The sequence below is a fragment of the Chrysochloris asiatica genome, unplaced genomic scaffold, assembly GCF_000296735.1.
Source record: "Chrysochloris asiatica unplaced genomic scaffold, ChrAsi1.0 scaffold00007, whole genome shotgun sequence".
NCBI classification, from domain to species: Eukaryota; Metazoa; Chordata; class Mammalia; order Afrosoricida; family Chrysochloridae; genus Chrysochloris; species Chrysochloris asiatica.
Window position 1 is genome coordinate 20,972,541 of NW_006408525.1, and position 20,795 is coordinate 20,993,335.

At 45.2% G+C, this 20,795-nt stretch overlaps 1 protein-coding gene across 1 annotated transcript in view; it reads left to right on the top strand.

Annotated features, from left to right (window-relative positions):
- FAM117A (family with sequence similarity 117, member A) overlaps positions 1–17,138 on the top strand; it is a 60,929-nt gene extending 43,791 nt beyond the window's left edge. Inside the window, exons 3-8 of the mRNA XM_006832481.1 lie at positions 1,801–1,896; positions 3,817–3,927; positions 8,319–8,453; positions 9,738–9,939; positions 11,865–12,015; positions 16,838–17,138. Coding sequence (XP_006832544.1) covers positions 1,801–1,896; positions 3,817–3,927; positions 8,319–8,453; positions 9,738–9,939; positions 11,865–12,015; positions 16,838–17,138 — 996 coding nt within the window. The remainder of the gene's footprint in view (positions 1–1,800; positions 1,897–3,816; positions 3,928–8,318; positions 8,454–9,737; positions 9,940–11,864; positions 12,016–16,837) is intronic.
- Positions 17,139–20,795: the final 3,657 nt, after the last annotated feature.

Genomic DNA, 20,795 nt, shown 5'->3' on the forward strand with positions numbered 1-20,795 from the left:
GCTTTGATTAGCAAAGCTAGCAGGCTGTAGGGTTGGCTTTGGAGCCCTTACAGGGGTGTGTCATTTGCAGTGGTTTGAGGGGTCTGTGGGAGAAAGGGTCTTCCTCCTTACTTTTCAGTCAGTGTAACAGCCTTTTTAATGTGCTGTATTAATATCATAATGGTTTCTAGGGGCGAAGGCATTCACAAATATATACGATGCTTGGTTTCTGTGTAGTGTCAGGGCCAGATTCATCTACAGGGCTTGGGGTATGTGTCAGAGATGTGGACCTACAGGATGTGCTGTCTGTTTCCTAAAGGAGGGAACTGTGGGAGAATGGATCTCTGGATTGTCTTCCTTAGTCCGGGCAGCTTCTCCCTGGTTCTATCACAGAGCCCGGTAGTAGGCATCTGGGCGGAGGAGGAGCCAGGGAGGCTCAGAGCTCTTGTAGCCCCTCCACCACAGCTGTCTCACATGGCATCTGTTCTCACAGTCCTGCTCAGGCTGCCCCTGCCAAGCTCTTCCTAACAGCTGGTGGGTGGTGAGTTGTTGCTGTTGATCTTCTTTTTGCCCTTATCCTTCCCTTTTCTGTTTGTAACAACCTCTCGTGGGAGGTCAATAGAGCTGTTGGAAGAGACGGTTCCCAGGCCCTCATGTTTTTGGCAGCTTGTGCAAAGACGTTTGAGAGGAACTGGTTTCACTGGAGCGTTCCCCCTTGGGTCCCTCCCTTGGAATGGAAGTAGGGACTTGGGCGGGGGATGGGCAGAGGGGGGAGACTAGTCCTCGGCTTCATGCTTAGAGCCATCAGCTTCTCCTCTTGGGTGCTCAGAAAATGGGTCTACAATTCCCCCACCGAGGTCTTGGGACCTTTGTCTTCCATGCAGTGGGGAGAGGGAGGAGAGTAGACAGAGAGCCCTGTTCTCATGAGGGGCTGAGTGGGGTCCAAGAGAAGGAGTGGTGGGGGCAAAGCCAAGAGGAACAGGAACAGGGCCCAGCACTTGGCCCCCTCCTTTCTCAAAAGGTCTCCCCCCCACCCCTCGCTTGTTCAGGAAGACTTGGAAGTCTCTAAAACTTGTTCTGTGTGTAGTGAAAAATCAAGGAACAAGCGTGAGCCATTATACTATACAGAAGTTGTCTGCGTTAACCAAGGATGGAAGATGGGGAACCTGTTGTCTTCTTTCCTGTTTTAGTAATGGGATCCCATCTTTAAACTCATTCCTACTTGACTCCCAGGAAGCCGGGCCGGTTTGAGGCATAGCCAGGGTAATAGAATAAAGAACTCTTGTTCTTGGGAGTGTGTTTGGGTTAGAAAGAATGTCCCTGGGTGTCAGAATGGTTAAGCTCTTGACTACAAACCCCAAGTTAGAACTTCAAACCCACCCAGAGGTACCCTGGAAGAAAGGCCTGGTGATCGGCTTCTGAAAATCACAGCCTTGAAAACCCTAGGGAGCACTCTTCTACTCGGAACCCTAGGGAGCACTCTTCTACTCGGAACCCTAGGGAGCACTCTTCTACTCGAAGGCACAAGGGGTCCTCGTGAGTCAAACTGACTCTACAGCAACTGGGTTTTTTTGGAGAAGGGGTCGTCATCACTATGGGGAGCACCTGTTTATAAGAGCTGTGTAGAACATGGATGGATGCAGTAAGCAGTTGAGGAGGTAGTCAGCCTTGTTGGCTATCAGGGAAGGCTACCTGGAGGATGTGGAGCGGGCAGTGGGTGGGCAGTGTTCAAGGGTGGATGAGCAGCTCTTAGAGAAGCCTCCACAGACCCCACCTCTGCTGAGGAAGCTGCTCTGTCTCACCATGCTTCTCTTCCTGCAGACCCCCCTGTCTTGGCAAGAGCTGGAAGGCGAGCAAGCCAGCTCCTGTACTCACAAGCGCTCGGCATCCTGGGGCAGCACAGACCACCGAAAAGAGGTGACTGCCCCCACCTGCCCCCACCTGGCTCCCTGGCCTCCTCTCTAAGTGCCAGCACCATGGGCCATGGTCCACTCCCAGGTGGATCACATTGGCATGTCACCTCCTCCACCTCGCCTTGTCATATGAGATGGCTCCTTTGTGTCGGATTCCCAGCCTCCCAGCGGCTAGGCTTCAGGAGCCTAAACCCTTTCTTTTGGTAGAGGGACTTGAGCAGCAACTGCCAGTGCCATCCAGCAGCCAAGCCCAGGGGTGTTCTCACATTGAGGTTGAATCCAGAGAAAGACAGGGAGTCCCTCCCAACCTTACTTATATTTAACTATTCCTTTAGCCTTCATTCTAAAAGAGGAAGAAATTATTTCTGTGTTCTCAAACCCTTTTTTCCTGACCCTCCCTCTCCCTCAGGGGTGCGTGAGCCCTCCAGGCTGAGTAGAGAAAGCCGTAGGCTGGAATCCACAGCTCCCAGACCAGCTCCACCCTGACATGCTTTGTGAAGGTGCTGGAGAGGGCTCATCTCTCCCTTTACGAGGGAAAGTAGCTTTTGCCCTTCTTGTTGCTGTGAGTGACAAGTGAATATGTGGTAAAAAATGCACTGCGAGTTTGACTAGTGGGAACTACAAAGTATTTAAAGTTCTAGTGATCAGAATAGGCATGTTATTTGCTCTAAGGGTGGGGTCATGGTATGAATGATTCACAATCAATTTTCTGGCCACAGAGCAGCAGAGCCACTTTCTGAATTCCATTTAATTTAGATAGCTCTCTGTCCCCTTTGCTAGCTGAGGGCTAGTGGGTCCGGAATGAGAAATGTGACAAGAGATAATAATTAAAATTGTGGATGATGATCCAGATTGTTACAGGATATGGAAATGGTTAACATATTCCACTGCTAACCAAAAGGTGAGGTTTTAGTGTACCCAGAGGCACCTCAGAAGAAAACGCTAACAATCTACTTCAGAAAGATCAGCCATTTAAAATCCTATGGAGCACAGTTCTGCTCTGATACACACAGGGCTATCTTAATTTGAAATCGATATCAACATTTATCCTTTTTTTCAAATGGAAGTCAGTACAAAATCTAATAATCCGTCTTTAGAGTCTATCCCCCAGTTCAGTGTAATCTTCTTGAAATGGGGGGAAATACTTCCATCCTTTCTGGTCTCAAAGACTTTGAGAAACTTATGAATATACTTTGAGGAATAAACTGTATCCAGAACCAATTTCCGTTTTTATTAATAGAGTAGTATTCCATGCCTTTGGAATCTGTGAAATGCAAAATGCTTTTTAGTGTTGCATTATTTTTAAATTTGGGGAAATTGATCCATAGATGGAACACATTGTAATTTAAAAAAATCAAATAACCAAGCAAAAAAGGTCATCATCAGCTTGCCTGAGGAGCCAAATGTCACAATTTTTAATACCACTAACTGAGCCTAAGCACTGGACTGTGAATCACAAGGTCAGTGGTTGGAGCCCACCAGCCACTCCACAGGAAAAAGATGAGGCTTTCTGTTCCCCAAAGATTTGCAGTCCCAGAAACTCTAGGGGGCAGTTAACAGCATCCACCACCAGCACCTAACAAGGAGCCTTAGTGGTGTAATGGGTTACATGTTGGGCTGCTTAGTCACAAGGGCAGCAGTTTGAATCTACCAGCTGCTCTGTAGAAGAGAGACAAGGCTGGTTTGCCCCCCTAAAGAGTTATCTTAGGGATCCTAGGAAGCTGCCCTGTAGGGTCACTATGAGTCGGAACCAACTTACTGGCAGAGGAGTGGCAACCTAACACAAGAAGCTATTTTAAGATAGATTAGCTTTCATCTCCTTTATATAATCTTGCTGGGCCTCTGGCTGGAGCCACAGTTATAGGGAGGGACCGAATACCTTTTGGCTTTGCTTCATCTGCCTCTCTTCTCTCTGGACTGCCAGATCACCAAGTTGAAGCAACAGCTGCAGAGGACAAAACTGAGCCACAGTGGGAAAGAGAAGGAGCGGAGCTCCCCACTCCAAGGGGACCACGCTGTGCGGGGAGCTCTGAGGGTATGTTCTCCCCCCGCTGCCGGCCCCTCTCCTTCTGCGTCAGGATGTGGGCAGAATGCTCCAAGTGACCTAGCCCTCCCATATTGTATGCTTTGTGGCCACCTAGGGGAGGTTTTGGTCCAAGCTTAGGACTTGCTCAGTGGCATTGGAAGGATTTCTGGCTTTTCTGAATTTCTTCTCTTCTACCCACGCTCTATAACATTGAGGTTAACACTGCTTCTAAAGACTAACAGTACACTCTAGATCTCTCAGAGCTTTAGCTGCTGGAGAAAATGTTGATTTAGTGGACCTATTGCAAGCAATAACTGTCCCCAAATCCACCTGTATTCACTTTGTTCTGGGGGTAGATACTCATTACCCCCAGTTAGAACTGTCAGGTGCTGTTGAGTTGGCTCCAACCCAATGCACAACAGAATGAATCACTGTCTATTGCTGTCTTTGAGCCTCTTGTTGAAGCTGCTGTATCAATCCATCTCATTGTCTTTTTCTCTGACCCTCTCTACCAAGCATGATGTTTGTCTCCAGGGACGGGTCCGTTCCTTCCTAATAACATGTCCAAAATACAAGAGTCAAAGTTTCACCATCCGCACTTCTAAGGAGCATTCTGGCTATACTTCTTCCAAGACACATTTGTTCATTCTTCTAGAAGGCCATGGTATAATCAATATTTTTCCACCAACACTTTAATTCAAAAGGCATCAATTCTTTGGTTTTCTTTATTTGTTGTCCAGCTATCTCATGTATATGAGGCAATTGAAATATATATATATATATATATATACTATGGTGCTGCTTCCATGGGTGTTGGTTATGGATCCAAGTAAAATGAAGTCTTCGATAACTTCACTCTTTTCTTCATTGATCATGATGTTGCTTATTGAAGATATTTGTTTTATGTTGAGGTATAGCCCATACTGAAGGCTGTATGTTGTCTTTGCTCTTTATCAGTATCTCAAGTCGTCTTCATTATCAGCAAGCATCATCTGCATTATCATTAATTATTGTAATAAGCAAGTTGGAGACAAAGAAGAAGGCCTTGAAAAATATGGCCTTAGTGATAGAAACACTGATGGACCTCTATGTATTGGAAATACCTTTTTTCCCCCCCAAAACACAGACTGTTCCTATACATGTGGGTTTCATCAGATGGAATACTCAGGAATCTAAATGTCTACATTTGTGGGAAGAGATGATGGGAAAGCTCAAAACCAATCAGAACAAGGCCAAAGGTCATCTGGGGAATGGATCATAATTACTCATGCAAGTTCAATTTAAAGTGAAAGAAAATTAAATCTACAAAAGCCAATGTTATGACCTTGAACATATCCTAGCTAATTTAGAGGTAATCTCAAGAGTAGATTTGACTCACTGAACACTAGTGACCACAGGAGTTAAGGGGCATCCGACATGAAGAAAGCAAAAGGTCATTTAAAAGACAGAAAAGACAAAAAAATGCATTTCAGAAGAGATTCTAAATTTGCTCTTGAACACATTAGCTCTTCCCCTTTCATACATGATGGGACTTTCTCCATATCATTTTAATTGTGCACAGCCATGAAATCTTATAAGCCAGCCACTTTATGCCTTTATCATTCCCCATTTATATGTATAAAGTTTTTATTGTGAATTGAGTGATAGTTTACATGGGAGAGCATCAGCTTCACATTCATCCTATCATATTTCATTTCATTGTACTTTATGAGGGGGCTTTTAAAAGTTCATGGACAAATGGAATTAAAACACAATGGAATTTTTCCACACACGTTTTGGTATATCAAGCACTAGATTATGATTCAGTGTTCATACAGCATCCAAGTCACACACACAACATGTACATCGCCTTTATAGCCATGATACATTCTGTGAAACAGAAACAAGCTTCATGCCTTAGCAGAGATCTTCAATGTGCTGAGGTGTTCACTAGGTGTCTGACCCCAATCCACATCATTAGCAACTTTTTCATATAGGATTCAAGTTCCTCTCACATTTTTGTTATCCTTGTAGCTATCAGTGGAGTTGATCCTTTAACTTCTTGGATAATGATTTCTTTGTTTATGAGGATCTTCGTGTTGTGTGAGACAGGACTAAATCTTGGAACCATTCACTGGTTCTCCAATTTCGTGCTGTTTAATAATCTTCTGTGTCACTTCTGAATGAGTATTTTTTCCTTTGTGTCTTGCTTCTGCTGCTGCTGCCGTCACTAACACTGATTTTGGTGTATTTGGGAGCCATGATGCACATCATAGTAATATATATATGTATGTATGTATATATATTTATTTATTTTTATTGTGAATTATGTGATAGTTTACATGGAAGAACATTAGCTTTACAGTCATCCTATTGTATATTGTTTCATTGCCATGGTTACAATCCCCTATATCATCCCCCATATTTGAAAGCCCATTTCCAAATTGCTCATCTCTACCAACCCAGTCTTCTGAGGAGACAAACATGCTCCTTGATGTAAAGAACTTTCTGTTCTTGTTGGAATTTTAGGCATCTGCATTCATAAGCAAAGTCCAATCTGTAGAAACCCATCAAAATTGCAACAGTTTACACAAGCTCAAACATCATCTTCATTTGGTTGAGTTCTGGTCAATTCAGTCCTAGCCATCCTTCCTAGGTCAAATGGGCACCGGCTGCAAGTTTGGGAGTCCACACACTCCTCCCTGCCCTTTGGACTAGCTGACTCCTTCATTCACTCATTCTCTCAGCCTTGGGGCCCCCATGGGGCTAGATTAGTGCCTGTGCTCAAGAGTCCACACAACCCCCTTAACTTCAGACCAGCCAGCCCTTTTCTCAACTCATTTCTTCATTGCTGCATTCTCCCCAACTTCCACTCATCAAGTGGACCCAGGTGGTCACCAGTCAGCATACCTAACTGCTTACTAGCTCCCTTTAAATTTTATTTCTAGAATGGGGTTTTCTCTGATGGGCACAGATGTTTCCTGCTTCTGTGCATCAATAACAAACTGCTGGCCTTGAAATTCAAAATGCCATTTTTCTCCCTGTAGGTCTTTCCTTTAAATATAAAACTCTTGTTCTCCTAGGAGTTCTGAGTAGGGCTCAGGTTTCCATCTAAGCCCCTTACTCTATGAACAGGATACTTAACACAAAGCCTGTTCCTTCCAGGCAATTCCTAAGTCCTCTTAGCATAGCCAGTGAAGTATAGGCTGAAGGTGGGCTTACAGCATTCTGTAATCAAGGTGACCATATTAAGTCCCATCACACCAGAAAGTCTTTTACAATACAAAGTAGGAGAAAAATCCGGTATCCATAGTGCAGTCAGATAAACACGAAACCCTGAGCCCTTTTTCAAACACCTAAGTTTGATCTCTTCTCCATCCCTGGACTGTCTCTCCACTTGTGTGCGTATGACCTTGGGCCTCTGGCCGGATAGATCCAGTAGGCCCTGCTGCCCTCTCAGCCATCTTGTTTGTCTGTCTTTTTGCCCCAGGTGACTCCAGTAAGCAGCTTTTCTCCTATCAGCTGCAGAACATCTCTTACATTTCTTTCAACCATTACAGTTAACAACCATCAAAGTAACCGTCTAAGAATCAACGGTTTTACTGTCTCTTCATCCCTTCTCTTACAAAAACCCATGCTTTGATGAGTTGGAGCCATTACAATGAATGCAACTTCTGACACCAAACTGTAAAAGCATGTGGCAACAAACCATTGCCCCACAGCCCTATCTTCTCGCTGGGTTCAATAATCCATTGCAATGTCCACACTGAAGTCATAGACAATACTCAGTTATGAGGTTTATATGGGAAGTTCCAGTTTGGGGTCAGAAATGCTCAGGGCACAGTTGCTCCAGTCAGCTGCTGGTAAATGCCCGCAGGACACACCACTCCACCACAGCCTCAACCTGAAGGTACTTGCCTCTAGTTCTGTGGGTCAGCAAACCTAGCTCCCCACTTAAGTGCCTGGAGGGCACCCCATTCTACAAGTAAGCTTTCTTCCCAAAGTCACTCAGCTTTACTTGCTCGGTGGGCTGGGAAGCCGGGTACTCTGTCTCAAGCTCTGGTTCTTGGTTCTGTTGCTCACACTCCTGGTGTCACAGCTTGACTGATCTTGGGTCAAGGAGGTTCAATGCTCAAGAGTCCAAAGGATGCAGTCTACTCCTGCCTCCTCCTTTGGAGCCTTTGGAGAGAGTTCATTTTATACCCATGCTAGAGTTCCAAGTTTTTGCAATTACCTCTGCTAACACCCACAACTGAATGCTGTCAGCCTATCGGTATCTTCTCCCACCTACTCTTACCCAGCAGGACAGGGCTGCAGTTTGGTGGGCATTACCGACGGGGGCTAGAGGAGACATTAACAATTCACATAACAATTCACATACCGGTGGAGCTTATCACTACTGTTTCTGTTACCTCTCCCAGGCATCCCCTCCCAGCTTCCCTTCAGGGTCCACTGCCCTGCGACTAAGCCCCTGTCTACACAGAAGCCTGGAAGGGCTCAACCAAGAGCTCGAAGAGGTGTTTGTGAAGGAGCAGGGTGAAGAGGAGTTGCTGAGGGTGAGTGTGAGCCACCCCCTGAATGTACTCTCTGATTTCTACTTGAGTTGGGATGGGAATCTTGCTCTCTGGGGGCTCACAGGCTGTAGGTATATAAACAGCAATATACAAACAAAATCCTGAAAATGGGTTACAAATTGAGTTTATTAGTCCCCAAGGGACTTAATTTCAGGGAGAGCAGAAGTAGTCTTTGTGGTGGTAAGAAGAGAAGGAGCAAAGATTGGCAGAGAGGAGGGTTCCCAGCTGGGAGGAATGGGCTAGGCATTATCGGTCAGCCAAACAGCCAGCTCGCTGTACCTTGTGTACTTGGCACCACCTCCTGCTGTGTCTTAGTTCCTGCTGCCCCACTGCCTGGGTGACCACGTCCACACCCTCCAGCTCCACCTGCTGAAATGCATTCAGCCTTCACTGCCCAGTGGCCCCTGGCAGAATTATTTGCTACCATTTCTGCAAGCTCGAGCCATATTTTTATACTGACACAGTAGAAAAGGGGAACGCCAACTGGGCAAGATTAATGTGATTCTACTGGCCACACTCTCCAGTTTATGATTTACGTCCTGTCTGGTTTTTCATCTGGATCTATGTAGGATTTTATACACAACCAAACACATGGCTACAATTTGGTGTGCTGTGAGTACAAGTACAACCGGATAATTAAAAAAGGGGGTGGAGTTTAATTAATTGGTTAAGTCAATCTGTTTAGTCTTGGTGTGGCACTGTAGGATAAGCACTGGACTGTTAACTGCAAGGTCGATGGTTCAGATGTAATCAGCTGCTCCTCAGAAACCCTAAACAGGGTCGCTGTGAGTCGGAACTGAATTGGCAGCATTTAACAGCAGTATCAGTAGTCTGAACACTTGATGTGCAATGGCTTATTGCACTTAGAGGGCCCTATGGCTTGCTCCCCAAGATGAGTATGTTACTCATCTTTGTGCTTCCTGAACCCAGCACACAGGAAGTCCCTGCTTCCATGAGACATTGATCAACTCATACAAGCAAATACGTAATTACAAGCTGGGCGCAAGTGCTTCGAAGGAAAAAGCGGCGACGTTGTGGGAGAAACAGGAGAGGCCTACTTCAGATTAGCAGTAGTCAGGAAATTCGAGGGGGGCTTCAAAAATTCCTGGAAAGATTCCATTCTCTTTTCATTGCATTTTTCCTTGGAAGTTTGAAGCCCCCTGGTACGACTAGAGGAAGTGACGTTCTGTTGTCTTGTGTGCTATGAATGGAGGCCAGGATAGCAGGCGGAGACATCACAAGGCTCTCCATCTTCTTTCCCGACAGATCCTCGAGGTCCCCGATGGGCACCGTGCCCCCGCCCCTCCCCAGAGCAGCAGCTGTGATCATTCCCTCCATCCCCTGGAGCCTGGCAACCTGGCCAGCTCTCCCTCCCTGGCCCTGGCATCCCCCCAGCCACCTGGCCGGGCAAGCCGTGAGGATCACCGGGGTGCCATGGAAGAGCTGGCACCCATCCCCAGCGACAAAGGTAGGCTGAGGTGACGGCATAAGCAACAGAGCTGATGTGGGACACAGGAGGTCTTCACTGCCTTTTCCACTCTAACCAGTTTCAGGCCCACCATTTTCACATACTAGCCAACCATGTCTCTATCAGCCCTCTTTCTTCTGCACATCATACCAATAATAATAATGGTCCTTTACGTTCTTTTCTGATTGATAGTTTATACCGTCTCTGCACCTATGTTTTTAGCTAGTCTTCACTCTAATTCCATAGGTGTGCTATCCCTCACACCCCCTTTTTTTGCCTGAGGTTCATTTATTGTTAGTTGCTGTAGAGTTGGCCCCAACTCATGGTGGCCCCATGACGGCTGTCAGAGTAGAACTATGCTTTATAGGGTTTTCAGTGATCTGATTTTTCAGAAGCCGTTTCCCCTCCACTCCGTTCCTCACAGTAAACTTCATTCAAGGTGGTTGTGAAGGCTAACACATAAGATCATGTGGTCTCTTAACTTAGGGTCCTACACACTGAAACCCAAGTTTCTGCTTCCAAATCTGTACTTTCCCCCAGAGGATGAGATGTGATTTCTCCGTTCCAATAACAGTGATCCTGACATTATAAAGTATTATTGCCTGCATTGTCTGATGTGAGCCTCCCAGCAACTCCCTGAGGTGGGCTGGTCAAAGGCATGATTTAACAACACACATAGATGAACAGAGCATAGAGCAATAAGGAATAAGTGTGAGATCAATACAGATAAGGTCAATATTTGCAGCTTAGGCAGTGTACACTCGCGGTGTGGAAAGTGAGAGGAATTTTATCCTACGAGTGGGGTTGAGTAAAGATTGCTTCTCTGAGCGAGGCACGCACCCTCCTGGAAGAAGGGATAGGTTTTCAAGGCCACAGAAACGAAGAAGCTGTGGTATGTTGGCAGGCAGGGTGCTGCATTCTTGGGAGGAAACAGACCAACAGAAGTTAGAACCTCTTTAAGTCTGAGACTTGGAGTTCTGACCCCAGTCTGCCTCCTGGGAATTTAGAATTGGTGTTGGACCTTATTTTCCCCTCACTTCAACCGTACTTCATGTATTTCTGTAAACTGCCTCAAGATTTGTTTTTTATTTTATAAAACTTTTTTATTTTTCACAATGGTTTATGCATTCAGACTAGTCAATCCTATCAAAAAGTTATCTTTCATTTTTTCTGTATGTACCACCAATCTGAGGCTTTACTTTACCTTGTAAATCACTCTGGCCTGTTCTTTATAACTGATTCCAAGCCACCTTTACGCATAGTAATGGTCCCCATAAGTTGGCAGGGTTTCTACTAGTTTCATATACTGAACTACAGCTTCACCTCGACTCAGACTTGATTTTTCAAGTAATGTTCAATTTGCCCGCCCTCACAGTAAGGAAAGGGGGTGGATGCTCCTGAAGAGTCTGGGTCGGAAAGGCCACTAGTGTCTTTAAGTCTCCATTGTTGTTTTCATCAGAAAGGCACCACAGTGAAGTGGCGACAGAGTCTGGTGCTCAGGACTCCAAGGCTGAGGTGCCAGGTGGGAAAGCTCAAGGTGGTTTTGTTTTTTTTAAGGTAGAGAGAGTATAAACAGAGTCCATGGGTGGTATAAACGCTACTAGATAAAGTTTGAAGGTTCAAGCCTACCCCATGGGAAATGGCTTGGAAAAAGGCCTGATGATTTACTTTCAAATAACCTGCCAGTGAAAACCCTTTGGAGCACAGTTCTACTGACCTGGGGTGACCAGGAGGCCTAATAGACTCAGTGGCAGCTGCTTTGCTTTGGTTTGGAGTGTAAACAAACAAGAAACTGGATTCACGTAACCACTGCTGCCTGCCTCACCATGTAGCCCTTGCTTGCCTCTTGACACCCAAAGCCTGAGCTGAGGAAAGCAGAGACCTGCCCTGAGCTCCTCTGGACTCAGCCTTAACTATGTTTGCAGCCTCCTCTCCAGGCCACCCCGCCTTCCTGGAAGAGGGCAGCCCATCTCCAGTCCTCACCTTTGCTGCCTCCCCTCGGCCGAATCACAGCTATGTCTTCAAACGGGAGCCCCCAGAAGGCTGTGAGAGAGTGCGGGTATTTGAAGAGGCCTCGTGAGTACATGAACCCTACAGGGAGTGGGCGGGAGGGAGAGGGAGGTGAGCCCTACATTACCCACCTGACAGGCCAGCCCTTCTTCAGTCTTGGACACTCTCTGATCATAAAGGTGTTGTCAACTTTAGGTGATCAGTATTGTGGCTTTTCCACTGTCAAACTTGTTGACATTACCTACTCGGAGCACTTCAATCTTCGCTTATCATTATCTCCATAGAAACCTCCTCCCTGCCCGCATGCCAGCCACAAGCACAGCAGGAGCTGGGGAGGAAAGATATCTGAAACCTAAGCTCTTTGTTTCTTCTAATTTTTTTCCATCCCCAGGGAAGGTGTGAGAATTTGCTATAATAAAATGAGAGAAAAAAAGCACATGTGAGGGAAATTTTCAGAGGGATAGGGATTGAGAGAGAGACAGAATACTGTGTTCTCCAGGCAGAGATCAGAAGTGTTTCACACACACACACACAACTGCTTTCTAATTGCTGCTGAGTCAAGTCTGTGGCTCTAGTGGTTCAAGTATCTGTTTGTTGTTTTTCTAAACACTCAGGCATATATAATAATTTAAAGCACCAAAGGACACATTCTACAAGCCTGCCTCTTGGCCGCCAGCTCTCAGTCCCTCTCTTTCCATGAATTTAAGAGTCCTCAGTTGGCACCTTCTCTCCATGTCCCCATCTGTGCCTCCATCTCTGGTGTCACTGCTTCTCTGGATAAGGTTCCGCATTCTACTTGTGCTCTTTTCCCTTGATGGTCCTAGGGTCTTCTGTTTCTGAACTGTAAGATTAACTACTCCCCCATTTTTGTTACAAAACTTCTACTTTTACAATTGTAAGAGTCACAATTAGCCATGATAACAATTACTAACTATTGAATCATAAGAATCTTATCCCCATCTCTTTTCACCAGACCCATCTAGACAAGATGAAAACTACTGGGGCGGGGTGGGGGGTGTGTGAGTCTCTATGTTCCCCTGCACACTCTTAAACTATACTCCCTCTTGAAAACTTGTAAGCCAGTCACTTCATGCCTTTATTGCCCCCTCATTTTAGGTAGCCAAATGTCTAAGTTGCCTGTCCCTATCTACCCTGTTACAGAGGGGATAACATTAATATTTGATGTGAAGACTCCTTCCCTCTCTGTTGGTATTTTGAGCTACTACTTCCATGAGTATAAGTCAAGTTCATCAAATTGTAGCAATTTACTCTTGTTTCCTTTATCCAAAATTATTATTTTATTTTATTTTTTTCAGCTTTCTGTAATCAAGTTCTGATTATCAAGCCATCGAGGCTAGGTCAAATGGGTACTGTCTGCAGATTTGGGTGTTCTTGTATGTCTCCCCTCGCTTCATATCAGCTGGATGGTTCACTCTCAGCTCTAGCTCTCCATGGCTATGTCTTTGTCCATTTGCTCAGGTGTCCCTAGGTCTCACACTTTGAACCAAACAACCCTTCCTCTTCTCTCTCTCATCTCCAGGTCAAGGGGAGTCTATGGAACGTGGTTGAACTCAGCCCATTTCTTCATTGCTGCCTTTCCTCCTCTTTCACTCACCAGTAGACCAACATGGTTGCCAGCAAGCTTGCATACCTGCTCATGTATTCCCTTGAGTTTCAGTCAGGGGTGGGGAAGGGGGGCGTTCAAGTATCTTGAACTCCTAGACAGAAATTTCCAGTCCTTGCAAGTAAGGAATCTTGGACTATTTCCAAATCAGATTGGATAATTCAGAAGCCATTCTTATGCTCTTTCTTTATATATATAGTACCCCCACATTACAGGGAAACTTGAAAGAGATTGGGCCTGTCCATATGCCCCAGACAGTCTTGCTTTTTATATTAACAGGTGCTCTGAGGGCTGATTTCATTTCCCCCTGCCAACCTACCAGCCATTGCAGGGTCCACTGGAAGTTGGGGTTTCATTGTCCGTCAGGAAGTTCAGTTCCTGGTGTGTGAGTGGAGATTTAGCTGGACAGAGTTCTGGTTCTTGAGGGCACCATTCGGATCACTGAAAAGGGAAGGGACAGTCTACAATGGTAGCAGGAAGCACACTAGACCCGGAGTAGGCGTTAAGAAGAAAACCATCGCCACCAAGGGTTTTGCTACCACCATCTCTGTTGCCTCACATCCTTTTAAGTCCCTTAGGTGCTGTGGGTTGTTATGGAGGGAAGGGGCCAGACCTTGTAGCTTAAGGAGACTCCGGGCTCTTCCACTTACCCACAAAGCCACAGGATAGCTGAGTAATGACAACCTGTGTAGATATAAGGCTGTTGTTTGTCTTGATTCTTTCATAGACTCACAACACTAGAAGTCTTAACGTCATCTCATCTAGCTTTCTGCAACTGTGTTAATCATTTTAGAGGTGGTGATCCATTGATTTCTTCCTAAGATAACCAGCGATAGAAATTATTTTTATTACCTCTCCTCATTGAAAGTTTTCTGTCTTGAGTTTTGCTGTTCTTCTGCCACATTTGCCTCTTCTTTGCTGCCATCCCCTCTAACATCCCCTGGATTTCCCAGGAAGGATTCAAGCTGCTCAGGGCCATCCTGGTTGGCCTCGGATGCTTTGAGCATGGCTAGGTCTCCTATTGGTCATCTTCCAGACATGTGTGCATGTTCACACTGGAGCATTCATCTCCTGCTCCTCCTCCCTCCTCTCTCCATAAAGTGGAATTCTTTTAAACACTTCTTGGCCAGGGGACGCCTTGCTGCTGTGAAGTTTTCTAGGACCCCCAAGCCTTCCCAATCACATCCAGCATATGGGCCTTTCACATCCTTCTCACCCCATGCCAACCTGCCCTCAATTTGCACTTCTAGGATTCTGGAATGAAAGTGTAAGCCATTTGTCAGCTGTGCATTAAGTACATTTTTCTATATGTGTATTAGACTTCAATCAAAAGGTAATTGATGGGGAACTATTGGTGACAAAGTGCCACCGTCTTCCCACATACTTATCTTCTCACCTGAAAAGCCTCCCAGTCAGCCTGAAGGTGCTTCACCCTCGGAGCCTGGCCAGTCACTCTTCTTATATTATACCTGTTAACCCACTGCAGTCAAGTCCATTCTGACTCACAGTGACCCTACAGGACAGGATGCCACTGCCCTATAAAGTTTCCGAGGCTGTGAATCTTTACAGAAGCAGCTGGGTGGGTTCAAACTGCCGACCTCTCTTCCCCAGCATGGGCGTCATCTTCCGTTAGCAGCTGAGTGCTTAACCAGTGCGCCACCAGAGCTCCTTTGTATCACAGGGATTCCTTACTTCAAAATTGACTCTCTGGTCGGTCCTTCTGTTATCCTTCCATTTTGCCCAAAGGGATCAGAAGGGGAGGATGATTCTTTCTACATTAAAGGTGAGACACGTAAGGCCAGGACCTAGGTAGAACCTAGATCATCTTTTCCCCAGTTGTTACTATTCTTTCCTCCAAGCAAGGGTTGTTTTTTTGTTTTGTTTTGTTTTTTAACTATGTATTTTATAATGATAAAATAATTAATTATGAAAATATAAAAATATATACGAACAACAGAGCTCCAACCTATATCCAGCAAAAACTGACGAAACAGCAAGAAAACACAACTTAAGCAAAAATCAACAAGTATTTTACAAGACAGACCAACTTAATAAAACAACTGGACTTAGAGGACATCCACTGCCCAACAAAAGGAAAATACGCATTCTTTACATCTTTACAACAAACATTTTCCCAAATACAATATATACTAGGCCACAAAACAACTTCAGTAGATTTCAAAGGGCTAAAGTAAAACAAAGTATAATATCTGAACACACGCAACTGAAATTAGAATTCAACAAAAAGAAATTAGGTGAATTTACAAATTTGTGGAAATTAATATACACTGTACCAAATAACCAATAGATCAAAAGGGAAACCTCGTAAAATATTAGAAAATTAAAAAGATAAAATTTTTTTGGTCTTTATTGTGAATTGAATGATAGTTTATTTACATGGGAGAGCATTGGTTTTATACTCATTGCAATGATTACAATCTCCTCCATGCATCATCATTCAACAGTATTCCTAGCAAGGGATATGAAAATCACACCTTTCAAATGTGCTCAGGAATTGAGTGTCTTGGGCCAATGGTTCTATAGGAGACAAATTTCCTCCTAGGAGGACATTTCATGTCTGGGACCTTTTTTGTCACAGCTGAGGGGAGGGAGAGTGCTATTGATAGATAAAATCTATCGGGTGGCAGAGGAGTCCTCGTGTGGTACTATAGGGCAAGCACTTGATGGTCAGTTTGAACCCACAAGGTTGGGGATCCTAACTCACCAGCCGCTCCTCAGAAACCCTACACAGACTATGAGTTGGAACTGGCTTGACAGCACTGAACCACAACAGAGGGTAGGGACACTGCTGCTAAACATTGTACAGTTTGGTGTAAACCCTATCAAAGAACTCTCTGGCCCAGTATGTCAGTGGTGCTGAGTTTGAGAAACTCTGCTTCAGGCTACAAGGTATCTTGCCTGGATCTCTGCTTTCAGGAAAGTAGTGGCCTCCAAAACCCCCTTCTTAAAGAAATCTCCCAAATTAAAAGCTCCCTTGGTCTCTTCTAGAATCACATTGTCAGGAAGTTTTCCTTTCTGTCAAGCGGTAATCCCTCCTGCTTCTAGCTAAAATATATTTCCTTTTTAGTCGTACGTCTAAAAAACGGAGAACTGAGGGGCCTAAATATTTTATTGCTTTTCACGTTTTGGTTTGTGCAGAGGTCCAGCCCCCTGACACTGCATCATCACTGCCCGTTTTTCCTGGCTGGCTCCCCCCCTGTTTGTGCCCATGGACATTGTGTCTGTCTCTTTTCTATCCTCTAGGTCCCCAGGCCCTGACCTGACCTTCCTGACTTCCTGCCCTGACAAGAACAAAGTCCATTTCAACCCAACCGGCTCAGCCTTCTGCCCTGTCAATTTGATGAAGCCTCTCTTCCCCAGCATGGGCTTCATCTTCCGTAATTGCCCCTCAAGCCCGGGGTCTCCCCTTCCTCCGACCAGCCCCAGGCCACCTCCTCGGAAGGATCCAGAGGCCTCCAAAGCCTCCTCGCTGCCATTCGAGCCGTGGCAGCGCACCCCACCATCAGATGAGCCTGTGCTTTTCCAGAGCTCCCTGGTGGTCTGAGGACCCCGCCCCCACCACTGTACCATGGAGACCAGTGCCTTGGTGGCAGGCTTCTCCTAGTCCCCCTGAAGTGGGAGATGGAAGAGCCCTTCCCTCTCGGCCTTTGAGCACTTTCATTTATTGTGTCAAAGCCCTGGGTCCTCTTTCTGATGGGCATTGGCCCTTCCTAATGTGAGGGGGCCTGCCTTCTCCACAGCAGCTGGGCAGCTCACAACTCACAGCTGTGTTCCTGCCACCTCCTTCACTTGGTGGAAAACTCACCCAGAAGGTCTTGGGTCCCCCACTCTTATGTGCGAGTCCAACAACTGTATATGAGGCCTTGTCCTTGTCGTAGAGCAAGCTGGCCGAGATTGAAGGAGGGAGAGGGCATGCCACAGATCTCCTTCCGTCTCCTCCACACACACACACACACACACACACACACACACACACACACACAAGAGGAGACCAGAAGATAGATACCCTGTCCTCAGCTCCATCCCTCTGGTTCCCTCTGACTGGAGGTGCTGACCAAAGCAGCCCTAATGGGCCCTAACACTTGACCAATTCAGCTGCTGGCAGAGCGGGGAACCAAAGGTTTTCCCAAGTGGCATTTTCATCTCGCTTTCACCTTGACTAAAGATTGTCTTAAGCAGCAGCCCGACCTACCCAGCCCCAGGTGGGTGTTGGGGGAGAGGGAGAGCTGGCATTCCTCTGGGTGGCAAGCGACAACTCTATACCCTCTACCTGCCCCAGGTCTGGGTAGGATTAGAAAAATGCCTATTTTTCTTGTATTGATGTAGAAACTATTTTCTCCCAAAGACACTATTTTTGCAGCTGTTTGAAGTTTGTATATTTTCCGTACTGCAGAGCTTACACAGAAATTGAAGAATGTTAATGTTCAAAGTTTCTTATCCTATGTTTAGAGGTCGGGTTTTTTTTTTTTTTTTGGTTTTTTGTTTTGCAGATCTTGGTGTTAATAGACCAAATAAATAAGTATTCCCAGCAGCTGGAGGCTCTGTTAAATCTGTTTAGGGGGTGGAGGGTAGGGAAAGGGGTTGGAGATTGAGGCTATCCCCACTATCGCTTTACCCTTGTCATAAAAGGAAGGAGCCTGTACTTAACACAGTGATGTGGGTGTTGGATGGGTGGACATGAGTCCCTGTTCTTAGGCCAACAGGCTTGGGCTCTTTACAGGACATATACATAGTAGATCCATGAGAAGGCTGTCCAAAAGGAAGACTGCAGGGTGTCCTGGAGGTTGGGTGAGGGAGTCAGTGGGGAAGCCATCCATTCTTGGGTGACTCTACACAAATTCCCTATGGAAAGTAGGTTTCAGAGAGGAAATGGCAACCATGGGGTGACAGTTTGACATTGTGGACATTCCTTACACAGACAAAGGGAAGGAGACCAGGGAATAGCATTCAGCTTGAATCTTTTCACACAGTTTTGGCGAAGCTTTAGCTCCTTTTGGCTATGATTTCACATTTTCCTCAATACCCATAGCATAGTTTACTGTGCTGGTGGTTAGCCTTGTCCTTTGACAGCCTCTCAGCTTTCTAGTGGTGCACCTATAAGAGGGGGAAATGGGAATGATAATCTCAACATTATGATGGAAATTTACAAAGCATTTCCACAAAAGACTCATCCCAATGGTATTAGTAAAAAGTTGACTGCCCCAAGAGCATCCATCATAACTATATTTGTTGTAGTAACCCATAGTTTTGGAAGTTAAATTCACAGGAATCTATCTCTTAAGATCTCACCACAAATCCCTAAGCTGTACCAGTTACCATTCATGGCTTGGGTAAGTTACCAGAAACTGTGGTAAGTGCTTTATATGAAATGTCCCTGAAACGGCACAACAACCCAGTGAAAGCTGTGGTAAGTCCTCAGGGTGAACTGGCATAACATAGTGCATAAAGACAGTCTTCTATATCCTATTTTGGTGAGTAGTGACTTGTTATTGTTGTTAAGTGTTGTCAAGTCAGGTCCGGCTCATGGTACAATAGAGCCTATGTACAATAGAACATAGAACGTATGTACAGTAGAACAAACACCACCTGGTCCTATGCCATCCTCACAATTGCTGCTACGTTTGAGCCCATTGTCAACGCCATTGTGTCAATCCATCTCGTTGGGGGTCTCCCTCTTTTTCTCTATCCCTCCACGTTACCAGGCATCATGTTCTTCTCCAGGGACTAATCCCTTCTGATACTATGTCCAAAGTATGAGAGACGAAATCTGCCCAACTTGGCTTCTAAGGAGCCTTCTGGTTGTACTTCTTCCAACACATATTAGTTTGTTCTTGCAGTCCATGGTACCTTTAATATTCTTTAACACCATAATTCAAACGCATCAATTCTTTTACAGTCTTCATTAGTCAAAGTGGTCCAACTTTGACGTGCATATAAGGCTACTGAAAATACCATGGCTTGGGGCAGGCACACTTTAAACCTCAAACTGATCTCTGCTCTTCAACACTTTAAAGAGCAGCAGGTGTGCGTAAGGCAGTAAGTATGTCGTTTGATTTCTTGACTGCTGCTTCCATGAGTGTTGATGGTAGAGCCAAGCAAAATGAAGTCTTTAACAACAACAATCTTTTCTCCATTTATCATGATATTATTTATTGGTCCAGTGGTGAGAATATTTGTTTTCTTTACATTGAGATACAACCCATACCGAAAGCTGTGGGCCTTAAAAACCTGTGAGTGGCCATCTAAGGTGCAACTCTTGGTCTCTCCCCAGTATGGAGCAGATAAGAGTAAACAAAATCAAAGGTGCATGGAAACCATTAGTCCAAAGAACAAATGGAACCCAGGAACCCCCCTAGACTCCAGGGCCTGAGACCAGAATAACTAGATGAAAGTAATCAGAGTAGAAGGTCCTAGACCGAGTGGGAGAAAAATGTGGAATAAAATTAGAATTTTAAAAGACCAGGCTTGCAGGTCTAATATAAAGATTGATGGAACCCCCAGAATTCTGACCCTAAGTCACCTATTAAGTGACTCAAATTTCAGCCAAACAATAGGCCTATAGAGTGGATTATAACACCAGAGAGATAAAAGATAAGCCTTCCCTAGAAGAGCCACCCATGTGAGATCAAAGCTGCCCAGGGATAGAGATCAGAAGGTAGGAAGGGATGGAGAAGGGCAATGGAAACAGTGAACACAGGCAGGAAGAGAGAAGAGTGCTGTGACATTATGGGATTGCAATCAATGTCACGAATCAAAATGTATATAAATTGTTGTATGCTGTCCAGTCATCTCCAGCTCATAGTGACAGTACAGGGTTTCTGAGAAGAGCTGTTGCATTTGACCTGCCCACCTTATGATTAGGTGTTCAGTGCTTACTCTACAGCACCACAAAAGGGCTATATAAATAGGGTATATAGTTGAATAGGAGTCTTGGTGTGGCACTGTAGGATAAATACTGGACTGCTAACAGCAAGGTTGGCTGTTCAAACCCACCAACTGCTCCTTGAAAACTTTATACAGGTTGCTGTGAGTCGGTACTGACTCAACAGCATTTAAAAATAGAAAAACAATTTGCTCTATTAAACCTTCACCCAAAGTATAGTAAAAAAAAATTTTTTTTAAGATGTGGTAATTCCTTGTACTAATGAGGGAAGGGCAGAAAGTTTGAATAACTTCCCCCAAGAAACAGATAATGAAGTGG